This window comes from Phasianus colchicus, chromosome 2, assembly GCF_987193195.1.
Source record: "Phasianus colchicus chromosome 2, bPhaCol1.hap1.1, whole genome shotgun sequence".
Classification (NCBI taxonomy): domain Eukaryota; kingdom Metazoa; phylum Chordata; class Aves; order Galliformes; family Phasianidae; genus Phasianus; species Phasianus colchicus.
The window spans coordinates 109781015-109801364 of NC_143437.1; the positions used below are offsets into that span (position 1 = coordinate 109781015).

At 46.6% G+C, this 20350-nt stretch overlaps 1 protein-coding gene across 3 annotated transcripts in view; it reads right to left on the reverse strand.

The window, feature by feature from the left end:
- The window catches only part of RCAN2 (regulator of calcineurin 2), an 80773-nt gene that overhangs the window by 2266 nt on the left and 58157 nt on the right, over window positions 1-20350 (reverse strand). For all 3 annotated transcript variants that reach the window (XM_031604935.2, XM_031604936.2, XM_090136664.1), the window contains 2 exons: window positions 10864-11037; window positions 8676-8847 (listed from right to left, as the gene is read on the reverse strand). In XM_031604935.2, coding sequence (XP_031460795.1) covers window positions 8676-8847; window positions 10864-11037 — 346 coding nt within the window. The remainder of the gene's footprint in view (window positions 1-8675; window positions 8848-10863; window positions 11038-20350) is intronic.

Sequence of the window (20350 nt, forward strand, 5' to 3'; positions counted from 1 at the left end):
TACAGTGAGAGATCTGGGTGGGCAGATTGCACCCACCATCACTGCAGGTTGTGGGGATCTGCCCCATGCATGGGCACTGCCTGAAGGGCATCATAAAGGCTGGCAACAGTAAGACCAATGCAGCAGAAAGGAGCCTAGGGGAAAGCAGTCAAGGGTGGATAGAGATAGGACAAGGGGGAAGGGTTTTGAAGTGAGACAGGGGAGGTTTAGGTTGGATATGAGGAGGAAGTTTTTCAGCCAGAGGGTGGTGAGGCACTGGAACAGGTTGCCCAAGGAGGCTGTGGATGCCCCATCCCTGCAGGCATTCAAGGCCAGGCTGGATGTGGCTCTGGGCAGCCTGGGCTGCTGGTTGGCGACCTGCACACAGCAGGGGGTTGGAACTGGAGGAGCACTGTGGGCCTTTGCAACCCAGACCATTCTACAGTTCTGTGATTCTATAATGGTGTTTTGAACCAGCACAAGTGACCAACAGAAATGCATGGAGAAGGAACATAGAATTTCATGGTTGAAAAGAGGGTCTAGAACTGAACCTCAACCACTGGGCTGAAGGTGTAAGTAAACCTGTGGGTGGGGTTTTTTTTCTTTCAAAGCCCCATTTGGAGATCCATTGGGCTCTGCAGCATGCCAGCTGCAGACAGAAACATCATACATATCTGAACAGGGATCTCCATACACTAAAAATAAAGCATCACATATCAGGTCCAGATGGACTTAGAAATTCAATGCTCTTTATGTGGGGCTCTAACAAATTCTGTCTCCAGAGGTAAGGTTACACTCTATAAATGCTTACCAGCAGGCTAAATGCTTAAGCAGTACATTAGATTTTCAAACTACCTACATTACTACTCCAAGTCTCTAGCTGGTGAAGAAGATGCAAATGTCTTCGGAAGAAATGGATTCAGTGAGGTTAACTACACAAGTACACAAGCAAACAAAGGAAAGTTAGGATCAGACGTAGGGCTTTCAGCCCTGCATTTGTTCAGCTGCCACTACAAGTGTTGGACTGTACACAACGTGTAAGGAACTGGTTATTACCTTACAAGGAATTAATTTAAGACTATAAAGAAAAAAGAAGTCCCAAGAGTGAGACTTCTGACAGAATGAATTGGTCTTTTAAAAGGGTCAGATACCTATTAGCAACACTAAAAACTAGCAGCCATTCCACATGTTGCACTGTCATACCTTTTACATTGGACTGTATGTCATCTCTCTCATCTCCGAGACCCACAAGCTGCCTTTACATTCAGACAGGATTAACAATGAGCACACATATACCTCACAGCTGGATCATCTTCCTAATGCTGCTCTAAAGCAGTGGGACATCATCTCTGGAGGTTTTCAAGACAAGGGGAGATGTGGCACAGAGGGACATGGTGCGGATGGGCTGGGGTTGGACTGGATGATGATCAAGGTGATCCTGAGCAGATATAGAGACTGGGAGGAGCAGTCCTTGAGAGCAGCCCTGCAGAGAAGGACCTGGGGGTCCTGATGGATGAAAAACTCAACATGAGCCAGCACTGTGCTCTTATAGCTCGGAAAGCAAATGGGATCCTGGGCTCCATCAGAAGAGGGGTGGCCAGCAGGGACAGGGAGGTGATTGTCCCTCTCTGCTCTGCTCTTGTGAGGCCCCATCTGTGTCCAGGTCTGAGGCCCCACGGCATGCAGGTCTGGGGGCCCAAATACAAGAAAGACAGAGATCTGTTGGAGAGGGTCCAGAGGAGGGCCACAAAGATGATCAGAGGGCTTGCAGCCTTCAATACCTAAAGGGAGCCTACAAACAGGAGGGGAGTCAACTCTTGGAAAGGGGAGATAACTGCAGGACAAGGGGAAATGGTTTGAAGTTGAGGGAGGGAAGATTTCAGTTGGATGTGAGGGGGAAGTTGTTTGCTGTGAGAGTGGTGAGGTGCTGGAACAGCTGCCCAGAGAGGCTGTGGATGCCCCGTCCATCCCTGGAGGATAATAAATGTGGTGGGGGGGTTGGAGCTTCATGATTCTTGAGGTTCCCTCCAACCCAAGTCATTCTGTGATTCTGTGATTCTATGATCTTAGTGGTCTTCTCCCACCTTCATCATTCTGTGATTCCAAAGCCACTGCACACTGCGTGCCAAATACTCTAAGAGGAAGGTGAGGTCCCAGTATCACTAGCTGACCTGCACTTAGGTGCAGTAGCTCCTAAATACCTGCATACCTAAATGCAGCACAACTGGCAGTGCTCGGTGTTGTACATTAGAAGAGAGATAGCAGTCCCTACCTCAAAGCACCCATAACTTGCTCGTGTTCTTAATTTGGACTTGTATTTATTCCCAGCTTAGTGGCAGAGCAGTTCATGTTAGGAAGATGGTGTGGGTTTGGTCCTGCACTGGCACACACGGTTCTGGGTCTGTCATCACATGCTATTTGTGCTGGAAAGTTCTGAGTCCAAATAAGAGTTGGCTGGCTTGGGACTAGAGCACATGCTGCATTTTTGCCTAAAAAACAGAAGGCAACTACTGAATAATGGCTACAAGTCTGACATCTTGCTGTGAGAAATATTTCACTGCTGTGATACCATTAATGTTGACATTTAACTGCTCTATTTTTGGCAGCCTTTCCTCTGAATCCAAATTGAGCAAAGCATTACAGGTCTTGCTGATAGGCTAAAATATAAAAAGAGAAATAGCTCGGTTGTGCTGCGCTGAGAAATTATATGGTTTTTCTTTGCCTATTTTCCCTGCGGGCTTCAGCTAATTTCTCAGCTCTGGGCTGACGTCAATGCTGCCAACCTGCACTGAAGGCCACATTGGTCACTGTCAGCTCCCAGCAGCTCTGCAGGGCTGTGCACACACAGCACTGGGCCTCTCCTACACCAACACCACCAAAGAAATCAGATTCACTGCCCCCTTCAAAGGTAATCATCCCAGTTCAAATGCCACATTCTTTTACTGCTCAAACCCTTCCCTGAAGGGCTCTTTGCACTGAAAAAGAACAGTGGAAATAAGCACAGACACGAGGAAAAATATTCAGATGCCCCTGGCACAAGTCACTGCAACAGCAATTAATGTCACTTTGCAAATCAAAATGTGATGCACTCATAAATTGGGTTTTAAGGCATACAGTTATTTCTGAGCATAAATGAGGTGCACACTCAGTTCTGTACTCACAGTTATTCATGCCTGCAGAACTGTGGCTCAAAATGCAGAAAACCTTTTTATGGTTGAGCTGGGAACAGGACAGGAGCAAAAGGGACTTCTATGGAGCTGTCCCTCGTTGTAAATCTAAGTGCTGGTTGCAGAAAAACACTCAGGTAATGGATACAAAACACAAATTCAATAGATACGGCCAGGTTATCCCTTCCCTCCCGTTGGTTGTGATTATTTCTTTAACACCACCGCCAGCATTAAAAACTTACCTAAATCCACAGCAGATAAGTTGGCAGAGGAATGTGTGAATTACTGCAATCAACTCAGCCTTATGAGATATGGGCTGTCCCAGCTAAGGGCAGCAAGATGGGTCAAGCAAGAGTGACCTTGCTTTGATGATGCATCTCTCATCTAATGAGGCTCTTTTGTCCAGCAAAGAGAATGTTCATATACTTAATAATGAAGAAAGGTAATGATGTTGTGCAGCTAACTCATCCCTGATTCTGCCACGCAGTCAGAGGTTAATGGGTTCAGAGCTGTGCTCTCCACGTTCAATGGCATTAGCATCAATAAAACACCCTCCATGTGTAGCCCTCCCATCCATGTGCTGTACAAATAGTGCGGGGTGGGCAGCAGAGAAGCGATACACCATGCCACGTGAGCCCTCCCCAGGGAGGAGGAGCTGCTCTCTGGGAGTGTCACTGATGGCACAGAACAGCCTGTCCCTCTGCTGGCAGAGAGAGTGCTTTCTGCATGGTCAGTGCAGCAGCTCTCATGTACACAGCCCCTGGCAAGGGGAGCGAAGGGCAGCAGGAGCCACAGAATGGATCACAGAGGATGGACAGAGCTGGAATTTTCCAGCTTTTCTGTATCGCCCATCTGTCTGCCCCTCCACCTCCCTTGAATCCCAGCTGGAAGCTATAGGAAGTGTTCTGTCTGGAAATACCTGGGGTGGGTGGTGTGCAGGTCCACGTGAGGTAGTTCTGGACAAGGCTTCCTGCTTTTCTCTGCTGCCCCTCTGAAGCAAAGAGGGCAGAGCAGTGCAGGAGCTATCACCTGTAACCCTTCAGAACACACACAGTGGAGACTTCATTGCCTGGCTGTGTGTATTTTGCATGAGTGTTTGTTTGAGGGCATTCAGGAGGGGCAGAGCCTGCTGGGATACCAATGGAGACTGGGAAATGTGGAGAGAACCAAAGCTGGGACCAGCTTGTCTGTAAGGGCTAATGGAGACAGTGCCTGGCCTGCACTAGCTTTCAGATGGGGACTGAGACTTTGAAGAGGAGTGCTTACAGAAGGCAGAATGATATGAGGGAGCACAGGGAGCAGTTCAGTACATCAGACTGCAGGTGGCAAGGGGAGGCTGGGGGGCACCTGCTCCATGCTGTGCTGCAAAAAGCCAGGCAGGGCAGTTGGTGGGAAGGGGACAGATCTGGGGATCTGAGATTTGAGGAGGAAGGCACAAAACAGAAGATCCACGTGGTTGTAGTTTGAGATACAAAGGCTGAGCTGTAAGGAGAAGCAGCACAGGCTGTGGAGAATTCGGGGTAACGGGTTTGATGGAAGCCAAACAATAGCAGTGGGGAAAGGAAGAAAGAAATGTGTGCATTGGGAGTGGGCAGGGATGGGGGTAGGACTGCTCCCCTGAGAGGAAAGGACTAACTGCAGTGCCAGGAAGGGGGCTTGTAAACCACTGCACTATCAAAGGGCAGAGCAAACCTAGAGGCCTTTTGTCCGTGAGGAGAAACTCTGGAATATACATTGCCCTGAAGACAGTTTTGCCTTCTTGCAAATATTTCTCCTATAAAATTATTTCCTGTATTCCTCAGTGGGATGTCACTGCTCCTCGTTAAAACCTGCCAGTACACGAAGGCCTAAATTAGCCAGCAGCTTGATGGGTTGCAAGTGCTCCTGAAGGAAAGAGCTGGGCCTGGAGGACCGTCAGCCAACCACACCCCCAGGTGTGCAACATTTTTGCATTTTCATCAGTGTTAACCTACTGGAAATTCTCTCAACAGAGGAATTGTTTTCACTAGAGATTAATGATCCCACTTCTTTATTTTTTATTTATATCATGATTCTTCTGTACTGAAGAAGTTGTAGGCTAGCAGTCACAACCAGGCACAGAGAAGGTTCCCACCTCACTGTCTGAGCTGCTGCATTCTGTTGGTATCTCTTTCAAAACTCTGCATCTGCAGAAAGTAAAAAAATACACGAAGCAACCAGGAACTAAATAAACGTGCTGAGATCTTCCCTAAGAATTAAGTGCACCCTCACTGAGCTCAGCGTAATGCAGGAAGAACAAAATCCAGCTTCCTAGGTGTGTAGGAAAAAGAAGTCCATCAGCCCAGTGAGATGCTAGGAAGGCACTGCTGCAGCCACAAGGCTGCAGAGAAACACCTGTCCCCAGATGGAGCTTGGACAATAACAACACACAGCCAATCTGCTAACTCATTTCTTAGCTATTCATTTCACTCTGGAGTGAATCTCCCACAGTGTGTACCTGAGGATGGTTCGAATCCACACTGCAGCTGCAGCCATTATGGCAGAGTGCTGGGAAAGGAGATGACATGTACATGTGGAAGGGGTAGGGCTGCATTGGCTGGGGTCCCAGTGCTGTGTCTTACTTTCCCAGCAAGGTAAACAAGCATGACTCACATGCACATAAAGGCACATAAAGAATCACAGAATCACAGAATGGCTTGGGTTGGAAGGGACCTCAAGGATCACGAAGCTCCAACCCCCTGCCACATGCAGGGCCACCAACCTCCACATTTCACAGCAGCCCAGGCTGCCCAGGGCCCCATCCAACCTGGCCTTGAACACCTCCAGGGATGGACGGGGCATCCACAGCCTCTCTGGGCAGCTGTTCCAGCACCTCACCACTCTCACAGCAAACAACTTCCCCCTGACATCCAACTGAAATCTGCCCTCCCTCAGCTTCAAACCATTTCCCCTTGTCCTGCTTTTTCTCCCCTTTCCAAGAGCTGACTCCCCTCCTGTTTGCAGGCTCCCTTTCGGTACTGAAGGCTGCAATGATTCACCCCGCAGCCTTCTTTTCTCCATGCTGAACAAGCCCAGCTCCCTCAGCCTGTCTTTATAGTGGAGGTGCTGCAGCCCTCTGATCATCTTCGTGGCTCCTCAGGACCCTCTCCAACAGCTCCCTCTCTTTCTTGTACTGGGGTCCCCAGACCTGGACACAGTACTTCAAATGGGGCCCCACGAGGGCAGAGCAGAGAGGGACAATCACCTCCCTGTTCCTGCTGGCCACCCCTCTTCTGATGGAGCCCAAGATACCATTTAATTTCCAATCTGCAAGAGCACACTGCTGGAAGCTGTTCATTATTTACATGCTTAATTGAGTTTTTCTGTCCTCGGGTATTAGTTTTTACCAAATCATAAAATCACAGAATCCTAGAATGGCCTGGGTTGCAAAGGCCCACAATGCTCATCCAGTTTCAACCCCCTGCTATGTGCAGGGTCGCCAACCAGCAGCCCAGGCTGCCCAGTAATCAGTGTATTTAAATCAATGTAGTTAATGTAATATTCCTCACAAGTCAGAGTCACAGAATTCTGGCTCTGGCTTATAGAAACAATGAGTCCTTTTTGCTAGTTAAGGCATAGTTAGACTTTTCATTGTGCTGCTGGAATGAAAAGTAAGTGTAAGTGCTGAGAGGAGCACAGCACTGCCTGCCGTCCAGCTGCGAGCTCCAGCAATGTGATCCTGAGAAAAGCTTTGCTGGGATTTGTTTTTCGGTGAAATGCTCAACATAGTGAACACACAACTGAGACCTGCAAAGCTATTTTAGAGCCACCACTGCAGTTAACTAGAATTGATCTCTCTCCCAAGAGCTAAAAATAGGAAGAAGAGCACACAGTGACTTCTGCTGCTGCTCCCTGCAGGCTCCTTCAATAAGGCTGGATCTGACCTTCACACAGAGAGTGGAGCAATGAGGGATATTTCACATCCCACTGCTCTAGAACAGGGATTGATTTATTGTCCAGATAACGAGGGGATTCGTTTTCATGTTTCTATTTATAACACTGCTGCATCAAAGGAAAAAAAAGGAGTTCTTGTTTTCCTTTTGTTCAGCAGTTTAGTGGCAGAGCATCAATTCTGGGAGTAATCATCTGCCACATAGGACTAAGAGTTAGACCTGCCAGCCCTTGTCAGTGGTCTTCCAACCAAAAGGAAATAAAATGCAGGAATCTCCCCTTGGATACATGCTGTCCCCCTGGGAGAGATCCCATGGGAAAACAAAGCCGGGTGGTCCTGCGAGCCTGCTGACCCAGAAGCAGCTCCCTGCACCCCACAGCCCTGGTACACTGCCAGCCAGGCAGTAACACTGAGCTCAGGGATGAGGTGCCTGCAGCGGGTGGCTGCTCTCACAACAAGAAAGCAGCAGCAGTAGAGCTGCAAGGATAACTTTCATATCCCACAAGGAATTCAAAACTGAACTCAACCAAATCTTCATGAGCTCTTCTCCCCAGCCCATAAAAACTGTTGTTAGATTTGATCTAAAGTGCACTGGCACGGGCTGCCAAGGAGGGGGTGGGTCAACAATTCTGGAGATGCTCCAGAGCCATGGAGAAATGGCACTGAGGGACGTGGGTTGGTGGAAGCATTGGTGGGAGGAGGATGGTTGGGCTGGATGACCTTGGAGGTCTTTTCTGACCTTGGTGACTGTATGGTTCTATTCTACTTCCACATGAAGGTAATTCAGCATGCCATTTTTCCTTATAGGTTATGAAGGTAAATTAGACTAATTTCTAAATGATATTTCTTAGGGCTGGAACTTGAACATTTTCCATTTTAAGAATTGTAAAAGGGATGCTCTAACAGCACTCGAAGAAAGCTCTCCATAAAGACTTGGTAATTAAATTGAAAAGTAAATATCTCCTGTGAAAAGTTCAAGCTTCATCAGGTAAGCATTTTCTAAAGTCACAGCACCTTTCAAAGATCCCAACCAGCTTCACACCTTATCAGCTGGTGAAGACGGGAAGACAGAATAAATCTGTCTGCATTATCCATTCATACCTATTTCACTTTTTAGAGACTACACCTAAATCACATTCCTTCTGCATAACATTTTCAACAGAAAACGAGCAGTCCTGACAGAGCATTCCTGCAGGGACAGGGGAATGGTGGTCCTCTGTCATCAAACTTGTTAACATGAGACATTCTCCACTCTGTTGGACATGCAGTGATGCTTAAATCATTGAAGGAGTTTGCATGTTGGAAAGCACTACTGAGCAAGTGTGATTTAAAGCAAATTCTCTTCAGGTTAACAGACAAGCGTTTGTTCAACCCCTGCACAAACCATCAGTTGTCTCATCTAAACATAAAAGCAAGCACAAGAATAAACTGTGCAAGCAAGCTTCCATCTGCTATTCAAACAACACGTTAAGCAAAGAACCAGTTGGCCCAAATCAGCTTAACTCCAAAGCTGTAACACAACTTACAGGTTTTATCCCAACTGCCTCTAGTTATTCTCTATGCTGCTATTTCTCATTTGCTTTTTCCAACAGATTTTCACAGAAGGACCACAGGCTTACCTGGTCCTAGCTTAGAAACTGCATAAAGGAGGTCGTAGTTGATGACAGGTGTTGCATCGTCTATGGGCTGCCACCCTACAGGTGGGGAGGCTGGAGGCGAGATGAGAAACTGTTTTGCAGGCTGTGGCGGAGCCAAATGAAGCTTGTCTCCATCTGTCTCAGAGGTCTGAATCTTTAAAGCATAACAAATACACTGTTTAGTTTAGGATGGGGACATGGAACGATTACTCAAACCATACACTTCCAATCCCAAGTGCCACCCAGGCGGGGTTTCAGCATCCGTCTCAGCAGACGAGGCCTGCAGATGGATCTGCTCTCACCCTTACAGATGGTTCCCCTGCAGTAGATAGGCTGTGGGGGGCTGTTATGTGAGCAGAGCTGCACTGTTTGTGCCTCCTGTATGTGTCCTCTGAGGATAAGTGCAAAGCTTTTTCTGTTTCCACAGCTGCTAAGTTCAGAGACTCGTGAAGCTCAACAGAGCTCTGCTGGTTTAAGGTCCTAACTAAAAGCAGATACAGATGAGAAACCACCAATTCCTGCACCAAGGCCTTGTCCGTAAGTTCAGAAAACTTTCCGAAGATTTGGTATATGGAGATGGAGTGATAAAGGAATCTATCATGTTCCTCAGTCATTTGCAAATCATTATACTCATTTTATTTCCATCCATCTTAAATTATCTAGTTTGATTCTTGCTTTTCTTTGGGGGGTGTTATTAAAGAAGCTTTGGCATAAATGAATTACACCACAGCTACAGCCATAGCTGAGCAACTTCATAATCAACTCAGAAGCAATACTCTGGATTCACATGAAAGCAAGTTCAAGATGAACACCCTGCTACATGTGAATGGATTTTGTGCTGCTCCACTCCACGCTCCCCAGTACTTCTAGTTCTGGAAGTGCTTATTTGTTCTGGCTCAGGTCCATACAAACACACGCTGCTCCAGACACTGTGCTGCTTCCAGTTATTCATTCCCTGGACACAACTAATAAGCTCTGAGATCACATGCACTGGAGAACATAGAGAAGATGGCTTCTAAATGGCTTTGCAGGAAACCAGTTTAGACATGGAGAGTAGTCACTATTATGCATGATTTTGTTTTTCTTGAGTTATCTTCCTGTTAACTTCTTGATCGTCCAGTTGGAGTGAAATAACTCCTGCCTGCCTACCAGCAGGTTTTGAAATCTTTCAGAAATAAATTCTGAGCCACATCTAGGAGATTAAGGCATGTAAAAGGGGATTGAGATAGATTTTCAACACCTGCATCCAACTGTAAGATCCTCTGAACTCACCCAACCCACTGTGAACACTGGGCTTTTTACAGCTGTAGTTTCCCACCTTCCTAAGAAGGTTCTGCTTCAGCCAAGGCTCAGATCAGCACTTATCCTGCCTCAGTTTAGAGATTCAGGAATTTATCTGCCTCTTAGTTTTAATTAAGATCTTCAAAACAGATCCTAGAAGCTCTGAAGGACTAACCTGGCAGCTCGAAGCACACGTGATTACTTCTAGGCACTAGTCAGTATCCCACAAACCACAGAGGCCATATGTTAACATATGTTTAGAAGAGATTCTCAGCTCAGGATGCTCAACCTCCGTCACCCTTCTGTGTCCCAGCTGGGAGATCTGGGCTCCTCTCCCGTGGCCAAGAAGAATGGAACCTTCCCCTCCCACTTCCATTAGATGGATCCAATCATGTCCCCAGGCTGGGACACTGCTCTCTCCCTCCTTTCTCCCTTTCACTTCAAATTAAGGAGGTTTTTATTTTGTTGTTGGATTGGGGTGGGGTTTTTTTGTTGTTGGGTTGTTTTGTTTGTTTGTTTTTAATAAAAATTCACATTCAGTAAGACTTTCTCCTTACTTCTGCCTAACTGTGGCTCAAGGTTCTGCTCTTTGGACCTTCTTCTTTCATGAACCATTATGGTTAGAGTGTTACCCACAGCATGCATCAAATATTGTACATCAGTTCTGAGCTGTGGCATTGTGCATTGAATGAGCAACCTGTGCTCCAAGTGATCTTTTCAGTTAACTGCAGACCAACTGGGCTGGCACAGCTCAGGCAACATAACGATGTTTGAGTAATGCTTTAGCAGAAATACTGGGCAAGGGAGAAACATCTCTTGTTTTGATTCAGCTTTATTGGACAGTATCTCTATAAAGGCCACACACACAGAAGTAGATAGATTTCATTACCTGCGCAAAATACAACTTTAACTTCTTTCCTCTGAACTGTGTTTCATGCAGCTCTATTCTGGCACGAGCAGCTGATTTGGGACTACTAAAATTTATCCGCACGCGTCTGAAGCTCTTAAACAGCTGGAATGTCACACAGTCGTCGTAGGCACGGAACAGGCCTTCAAATTTTTCCTGCAAGTGAAAAAGAAATAATGCTGAAGATTAAGTTTGTGTTGGGTGGCATCAGTCTGTGCTAAATCACGAGCTGGAACTCGGTGACAGCTGTTTAGGCAGCAGTGCTCCTGGGGGGTGGCTGCCCACTGAGGAGTAAAGGCTGCGCAAGAAGAAGCTATAGAAAGCACTGGTCTGACAGTGACAAAATCTGGAAAATACTGGGGGAAGGAGGCTTCAAATGGAGAGCCCACCAGCAATTAAACCTCTTGTGAGTGTTGAGCAAAACTGTGATAGCACAGCAACTTCCCAAACAAAGCTGCAATGGACATCCAAGTGGAAGTGCCAGGCAATGTGATCTCACTGGGACTGAGTAACAGCAGGGTCAGCAGACAAAGTCAGGCCTGCTGTAACTGAGGGTCACTTCCAAATCTATGCTGCTGGCACTGCGAATCATAGAACCATAGAATGGCCAGGGTTGGAAGGGACCTCAAGGATCACGAAGCTCCAACCCCCCACCACATGCAGGGCCACCAACCTCACATTTCATAGCAGCCCAGGCTGCCCAGGGCCCCATCCAACCTGGCCTTGAACACCTCCAGGGATGGATGGGGCATCCACAGCCTCTCCAGGTGTATTATGTTTTTCTGGATGTTCTATCATTTAACTACTTAGAGCACAGATGCACCTATTCCTCAGAAGTCACTGCAGCAGCAGGAAAAATAATTAGATAAAACTGAAAATAGTGACCTGTTCTAGGGTCCAACTTCAGGCTTAAGAATGTTTAGCTACAGAACAGTGTGTTCAAAAGCACCTGACATAAATATGAAGATTTTAGCGTTGCGTAGGGAGGTCTGAGATGGACAGAACTAGAAATGAGCAGAAAACTCAATTTATGTCATCTGATCTATTGATACTGTTCTCATCTGTTAATCTTCCAAGCAGGACCAAGAGCCCAAAATGCGTTAGGAAAACGTATCTGGAGCTGTGAAGCTGTACCTGGGACACTAACAGAGCGGTGGGAGCCCCATGTCAGCACAGTATGTTGTCTGACGAGTTAACCAGGAGAGCAGATCACAGCAAGGAGCATGAAACTGATGTGCATGTACCAGATCTCCTCTCATTCACTGCCAACTCTGTGGTCTTCTTCCCCAGAGCTGATATTCCATCTCTGGCATCCCTTCAAAAGAAGCTCCCCGTGGTCTATTAAGCTTTCATGATTTTCATTTCATTTTGCCTGACCTCACTCACCTCTTCCTCTCACCACAGAGGATAGCTGGGAGGAAACAAAGCGCTCGGTGGTTTGGCTGAGGGTGAATGAAGGCACACAGTAATGCCACAAACAACAGGAAGCTGATAGGTTTGCACAAGCAGGTCTAGTCCTATCACCTACCATTCAAACCGCCACCATTTCACACCTTGGTTTGACATGGGTTGTTTTGCTGCTTTTTTCTTTCAGTTTTGCACAATTCGATTTTCCTGAGCTGAAGTCTACCTCGAGTGGCATTTGTCTCAAGATCAGCCCAGAGCAGCAGCCCTCAGCCCTGCCATGCTGGGAGCTTTGGTCACAAAGGTGAAGGACCCAGGGAACAGGAGACCAGTGTGTGCAGAAGCCTGCAAGCTCTGCATCATCTACATAATTAGTAGCAGTGAGAAGCTAATTAAAGCTTACATCTGAAAGCTGCCTATTCTGTCTGTTTCACCCTTCTTAAGTAGTGTTGGTTCGTCCATTTTACAGCACCTTAAAGGAAACAAACACATGCAAACACACACAGGAGACAACCAGTGCACTACAACAGCAGTCACACTAGCTAAAAGTAAGCAGCAAGGAGAACATTTCCTTGCCCCCTGCAGCAGCTCTGCTTAACCACAGGTCAACAATGAGAAAAACATGAACTAGGGAAATATCTCTCCATTGCAACTGAACAAAGTAGGAAAACTATTTTCCCTTTACCAGCACAGCAGTGCTTCCTTGCACTGGGCCCTGAGCAGCCAGCCTATGGCAGGGTGAGATTGGGGAGCTTTAAGGTCCCCTCCAACCCAAGCCATCCTATGATTCTGTGGTCTCAAATGTGGGCCAAGGGCAGTGAGCAGAGCCAATGTTCTGGGCACAGCATTCTGAACAACACTGAGATCCATCAGGCACCACAAGAGACAGATGGGAGCACCTCCAAATCAAGCTGATTAAGGACCAGACACCAAGTAACACTGGGAGAACATTAAAGCACTGTGGACTTTATTCTGCTTGCTTTTCAGTTCAATATTGGTACAGCTTTAGAGATCTCATTTTGATTAACAGGCCCAAAAACACCAGGGAGGGAGGAGAGACTCAAGCCCTCTATTTGCTATTAACACAGAGCAGCCTACCCACAGTGCAGGCACATCTCCTGCACCCACTGAAACTGCACAGCACATTAAAAAGATCCACACGTCTGAGGTTTTTGCACATTTTCAGCTGATAATAATAATGACCTCAGCAGAGGTCATTAATCATCAGCGGCAGCTAATGGGCCTCAGCTGCATCTTGAGCCATCCCAGCTCCTCCCAGCTTGATATTAATTCCCAGGAAATGTCTTATGCCTTAATTGCTATGGCCTGTGACTTCTTATATCTGCTCAGGGTGCTTATTTGGATAAAAGTCTTTCAGAGCCATCCTGATCTATAAGAAAATGTACCACATATGCTTTAAAGACTTAAGCAAATTCTCTCCCTTTCAAGTTTGGTGGATAAATAATTCAAGGCCAACAATCATCTCAATCCAAGACTTTTAAAGTGCTCTTAGGATCCAGGATTGTTAAAAGGCTTTTAAGAAGTCTCTGAACTTCCAGTACACTTTCTAAACTTCTTGAAAAAAATAATACAAGAACATCCAAGTGGAAGTAGTGCTATTGCTGTACTGGAGTAGGAAGTGAGTGAAACAGCTTTACACAAAGCCATTACACCTCATTAAAATTACAGCTTTTGTTGCCTGAGTCCCAGAAGGGTTAAGCCAAATGGGAATAGGTTCAGATAAAGGCTACTAAGTTAAAAGAGCAACTCACTGAATAAGAAATTAAAAGGCTTGGCTTATTTAGCAAAGCAAATCCTGAGAGGAGACCTGACCGTCATCAGCAATTTACCAGAATGGCGCAGAGGGCAAAGAACAAGTACTGAAATGAAAGGCTGTGTTGGCATAAAGCAGGCAGAAAGGTTGCAAACATCAGGATAATGGCTCAGAAATGGCCTTCCAATTACAGCAGCAGCAGCAAAAGATATTTCTAGGACTGAATCTGGTTAGATTGTGTAAGGGACTGTGACAAAGTACTGGAAAACATGGCTGCCTGAATTAGAATTAGAATTAGAATGGGGCTCTGCCACAGCAAGTTCCTTCCAGCTCTACAGCCCTGTGATTTATTTCCAAACATTCCTTTCATGAATAGCTCCACTGCTATTGTGCTCATTCAGAACAGAAGCCAAGGCCTAATTCAAATCAATGGAAGTCTTTCCACAGACATCAGTGCACCTTGGATTGGAGCCCTAGAACTCAGCACACAAATGGCACGTTATTGTTCAGCGTGTTTGCACTCATTATCACCGCTGTTACACATTGGATTTAGGAGGTGGCTGTGATTGAAAACTTCAGTCTGATCCTTGTTCCTAGAGTTCTGTAGGCAAACAAGGCAAACATTTTTCAATTACTTCCATTCTTCATGTTCATTACATAAAAAAGAATCGCAGAACCATAGAATGGCCTGGGTTGCAAAGGCCCACAGTGCTCATCCAGCTCCAACCCCCTGCTGTGTGCAGGTCGCCAACCAGCAGCCCAGGCTGCCCAGAGCCACATCCAGCCTGGCCTTGAATGCCTGCAGGGATGGGGCATCCACAGCCTCCTTGGGCAACCTGTTCCAGTGCCTCACCACCCTCTGGCTGAAAAACTTCCTCCTCATATCCAACCTAAACCTCCCCTGTCTCACTTTAAAGCCCTTCCCCCTTGTCCTATCACCATGCACCCTCACAAACAGCCATTCCCTCTCCTGTTTATCCGCTCCCTTCAAGTACTGAAGGCCACACTGAGGTCTCCCCACAGCCTTCTCTTCTCCAAGCCATACAAGCCCAGTTCCCTCAGCCTTTCCTCACAGCAGAGCTGCTCCAGCCCTCTGACATCTCAGTGCCCTCCTCTGGCCCCGCTCCAAGAGCTCCACGTCCTTCCTGTGCTGGGAGCCCCAGGCCTGGATGCAGCACTGCAGATGGGGCCTCACAAGAGCCGAGCAGAGGGGGACAATCACCTCCCTGTCCCTGCTGGCCACTTGGCCAATCCAAGTAACTGATCTTGTATAACAACCAAGACATAACTTACAAGAACAAAATATGTTTCTCCTGAATTCTGTACTTGATATCAGTTTCCCCAGAAGAAACCAATCTCTCAGAACTCAATGCCTTCTGTCTCCACATAGCCACAGCAGTGCTAACACTGCACATCTCTTGATGGCTCAAGATGGAAGATGAAATTGGACAGGCTGTGCAAAGGCTGTGCTCTTTCAGTCTACAAACAAAGCCACCCTACGAACGAAGCAATTCCCAGTTCACAGCACCTAGGACGGGTGGGCTGGCTCAGCCCAGAGGGACAAGACAGTCACTGATGCAGAACACTTAAATAATACTATATGTCACTTTGATACAACATACATCCCATTTTCTAGGATCATATACCATAATATAAGACACCATTTCCAACAACTGGAAGTAATTTCACCATTGAGATATGCTGGTGCCACTTAAAGGGCACTGAAATGGGCTGATGTGGTTGTGGAGGCTCTTGTCCTGAGACCAAGGAAGATGGAGGCCAGCTGGGAGAGCGACTGCAGGATGGTGAGCCTGTGGCAGGAGGCAAAGATGGGTGATCTCTGCTTGGGATACAAAGAATAAGATGCAGCAGAAACATGTCGTATCTGAGAAAATCAGAAATGGTGAAGGGATGGAAACAAACCGCATTAAAATAGCCAACAGTGCTGGTACGAAACAAAGACCACCAATTAAAAGACTCGGGCTCAAATTCAGAAAGTTATTCAGCATTAGGTCTGTAAAATGTGAAAATGCCAATGGCCTAGAGGCATTCAAAGAAGGCTAATTACTTTCATGAAAAGGTAGGAAGAAAAGATTAGGGAACAGCAATATACCTTTATTTTCTGAAGCCCATAAGAAGGGACTCATTTCTAAAATTGGTCTCAACAGAGCTGCCAAGAATTCACTTCACTTCAGGAGCTTCGAACAGTTATTTCATGAGTCACAGAAGGCAGGGAAGCAGTCTGATACAACTCAAGTGAAGGGTGAAAACACATTAAATGGCAAGAGCTCCTGCAAGCAGCCAGTGTGAGCAGCAGCCTCATCAACAGTTGTGTTTTCTGGTTCTAAAAAAGTACACCTTTCAGTGTGGTCTCATCCTTATCCCTTTAAGAAATGACATGGGGAATAAAAGGGTTATTAATCATGTAGAGATCACCTTAAGGCAGATGTGTCCACACCCCAGCTTTCCATTTCACCTCCCACCAGAGGAAGCTATAGGCAAAAGTGTGAGGTCGTCCTGCTTCCCTCACCGACAGGACGGAGTGTTACCACGTACAGCACTCAGACTGGCACTGCTGCCCGACCCTGCAGAAAGTTTCTGCTGTTATCAAAATGGATTCCTCGTAATCCAATATTGTTATTTATTTTAAACTCAGTGCTCAAATCTTGCAAAACTGCACAAGCAACCAGTACACCAACACACAGACACAAGTCTCCTACCCCTTCATACAGCCTGTAGCTCTGTGCTCGCCCTTCTGCAGAGGGGTGGAGGTCAGGTGAATGGTGAGCCAAAGATGAAGTGAAGCAGTACAGATGAAGTGAAGCCAGAACAGCCAAGGCTGCACTGTGGGAAGGGGAAGTTAGAAACAAAGCAAACAAACAAATAAAACAACCAACAAACGATAAATCTTAGGTTAAATCAGGACTGATTTGTTTGTACTGCTGCAATCCTACTAATGTTGCAGAGGATCTCAATGCCTTCAGGTCTTGCTATGGGATAAGAAAGAACACACGTTTTGTATTCCACCTAATGAGTGACCTTACTGCTGTGCTCTTTGCAGTGAACCAGTCGTAGCCAGAACACACACCAGCTGCAAAGCACGTTGCAGGAAGCCCCAGTCTGTGCATGCCCTCACGTGTGTGTTGCTGTGTTAGATGAGTGCTGCGTTGGAGGACGTTATGTAGCACTGGAACATCCTGAAGGCTGCATTCAGGGCTCCCTCACTGCATGTCAGAGCATTCTAATGCCAAAAGGACTAGTTAAGAGGTTTGCAGAACTGTAGGGGTGGGAAAGGACCTCCTGGGATCATCCAACCCCAGCTAACACAGCAGGCTTTCTGCTTACACATTCGGTGTCTTGCTTTGGAAAGGGACTTTGGGAAGACGTAAGACATCACACAGTGTGATACGAACATGTGCAATTCGGCATCTCCCCAAAGATGGTGCTGACAAACTACCAGGCAGGAAATGTCAGGCTGAAGAAGCTGGAGAGTTCCACCTCATGCTGGTGCTGGGGCAGCAGGAGCACATCTTCCCGTGTCAGGGCAGCCTGGCAAGGAACAGCAGCACTGCACAGCTCCTGGTGAGCAGAACGAGACAACCCTGCCTCTCCAAATCAACTGAACCAAACACATTCACACTGCACTTCCAACTCATCGGCACAGCGAAAGGGACAGCGATAATATCTGCCCCACAGCTTCATGGAAGCAGCAGTCGCGTTGCAGAAGTGGCAGACAAATGTCAGAGGCACAGGATTTTGCTGCGTTGCCTTTTCTGTTTTTAACCACCTCACATCCCTGTTTACCTCAAAGTGACGCACGTTCCTCCCGCTCAGCTCCACTGATCTGGAAACCAAAGGCGCCTTCAAGATGAAATAAACTGTTCCCGTGGCAATGCCAAGGGGGTGATTTAATCTACTTTGGAGACTTCTCAATTCAATTTCACACCCAATGATTGAGCTAAAAGAAAAATCCACGCTTTACGTTTCTTTTTTTCATAGGAGCGCTGCAATTTCGCTGCAATTTCACTGCATTGCCCACGACAGCTTTGGGAATGCTCCACGTTTGGAGCGCTCCAGTTCCAGATGCCACATTAGCTTCCTGAAATAATGGAAGCACTCTTTCAAACCATCTGGCCGTGTGCCCACGATATAAATAGAGCTCTTAGTTCTGCCCCCGTTCTAGGAAGCAGACATCGCTCTGTTCTCTGATTGCTGTGCTGGACGCTGTTTTGGGCAGCATTCCTCTGGCTTTATTTGTTTATGCGTGTATTTGGCAGGGAGGAAAAAAAAAAAAGGAAGAGCAAGTTTGGGAAGCACTGAAAGCAATTCTTGCATTTCCAAAAAGCAGCTTTGCATTTTGGCTTGAAAATGATAAAAATAAAGATAGTAATCTAGCAGTAAGCAAAGATTCCAGCAGGCTGCCCTCAGTGGTTTGTGCTTTTGGGCTGTTTGCTTGATTTTCTTAATTCTTTTATTTAAGAATTCAAGCAATAAAAGAGAAAATTAGGTATAGAGTGAACTCCAAGGAGCTGTTCTGCATTGGATTTAAGAACGTATCCAGTAAGACACCAGCTATCAATTCTGTCTTATTGCTGGAGACATTTGAACCCAACAGCTAATTGGCAGCACAACAAACTGCATATATCTAGCCTGCATCAGTAATTCTTAAATTACCTATTACCTTAATTGAGCAAACAAAGGTGTGGAAGAAAAATGACCTCAATTAGAATCATAGAGTAGCTTAGGTTGGAAAAGACCTTAAAGATCATGGAGTCCAACCACAACCCAGCCATCCTACCCCAACTCTAACAGCCCTCCGCTAAATCACAGCCCTGAGCACCACATCCAAATGTTTGTAAACACATCCAGGGATGGTGACTCAACACCTCCCTGGGCAGCCCATGGCAGTGCTGAACAGCCCTTTCTGTAAAGAAGTGTTTCCTGAGATCCAACCTAAACCTCCCCTGGACAACTTGAGGCCATTTCCCCTCATCCTGGCACCTGTCACCAGTGAGAAGAGACCAACCCCGCTCTGCTGCAATCGCCTTTCAGGTTCTGGAAGAGAGCAATAAGGTCTGCCCTCAGCCCCCTCTTCCCCAGCCTAAACAGCCCCAGTTCCTTCAGTTGCTGAAGGAATCCTTCAGTGATCTTTGAAAACTTAAGAATCACCTCAGCCCTCCATTTTCCACGTCCATTCAGGAGCACACTCCTTCTATAAGCACACAGAAATCCAGTTGGAAAGCTGGCTGGTCTAGAAGCTCCACCTCTGCAAAGATGGCACTGTGTTGGAGTGCCAGGGGATGCAGTCAGAACCCCAATGGACAGAAGCAGAATATAAGAATGAAATGAAGAAAACACACAGGAGCTGAAGAAATTTGTTTCATTCATGCACTTGGAGATGTTGTAAATGTTGTAAAACATCCATAAAATACATGCTATTCATTCCCTGCCTTTGCCAACCCAGTTAAGTAGAAAAATAAACATGAAAAAGCCATGGGACAGTTTAAACAAATAAAATGCTTGCCTTGCCCATTCCTGATTTACTGCTTCGCCTACAGTGATCAACATTTACAGCTTTTCAGCTGTTTCTCATCACAGTCATAGGGAATGCTCTTTCTTTTCCAGTCCCAGTGCAAAATGCAAACAAATGCAAACTGTGCTAAAATGGTTAGAAATACAGTTTCAGCCTTTCTGGATTCAGAAAGGATAGAAAGCCTGGAGAAGAGAAGGCTGCAGGGTGACTCATTGCAGCCTTCAGTACCTAAAGGGAGCCTACAAACAGGAATGGATTCAGTTCTTGGAAAGGGGAGATAACAGCAGGACAAGGGGAAATGGTTTGAAGTTGAGGGAGGGAAGATTTCAGTTGGATGTCAGGGGGAAGTTGTTTGCTGTGAGAGTGGTGAGGTGCTGGAACAGCTGCCCAGAGAGGCTGTGGATGCCCCGTCCATCCCTGGAGGTGTTCAAGGCCAGGTTGGATGGGGCCCTGGGCAGCCTGGGCTGCTCTGAAATGTGGAGGTTGGTGGCCCTGCATTGGTGGGGGGTTGGAGCTTCGTGATCCTTGAGGTCCCTTCCAACCCAGGCCATTCTGTGACTCTGTGATTCTGTGAAAATCACAAAATCAGTGCTGAAAGTGACCCCCTATTAAAAGCAAACAGGCAGGACAGGAGAAGAAAACCTCTTGCTCCTTCATGAACTGTCTAGATATAATACTTAACAACTGGAAAAATGTAGAAGGAAAAATTCCTGACCCACTAACACACGTTCTTAGAAGCTCAAATCTCTTCTGAAATA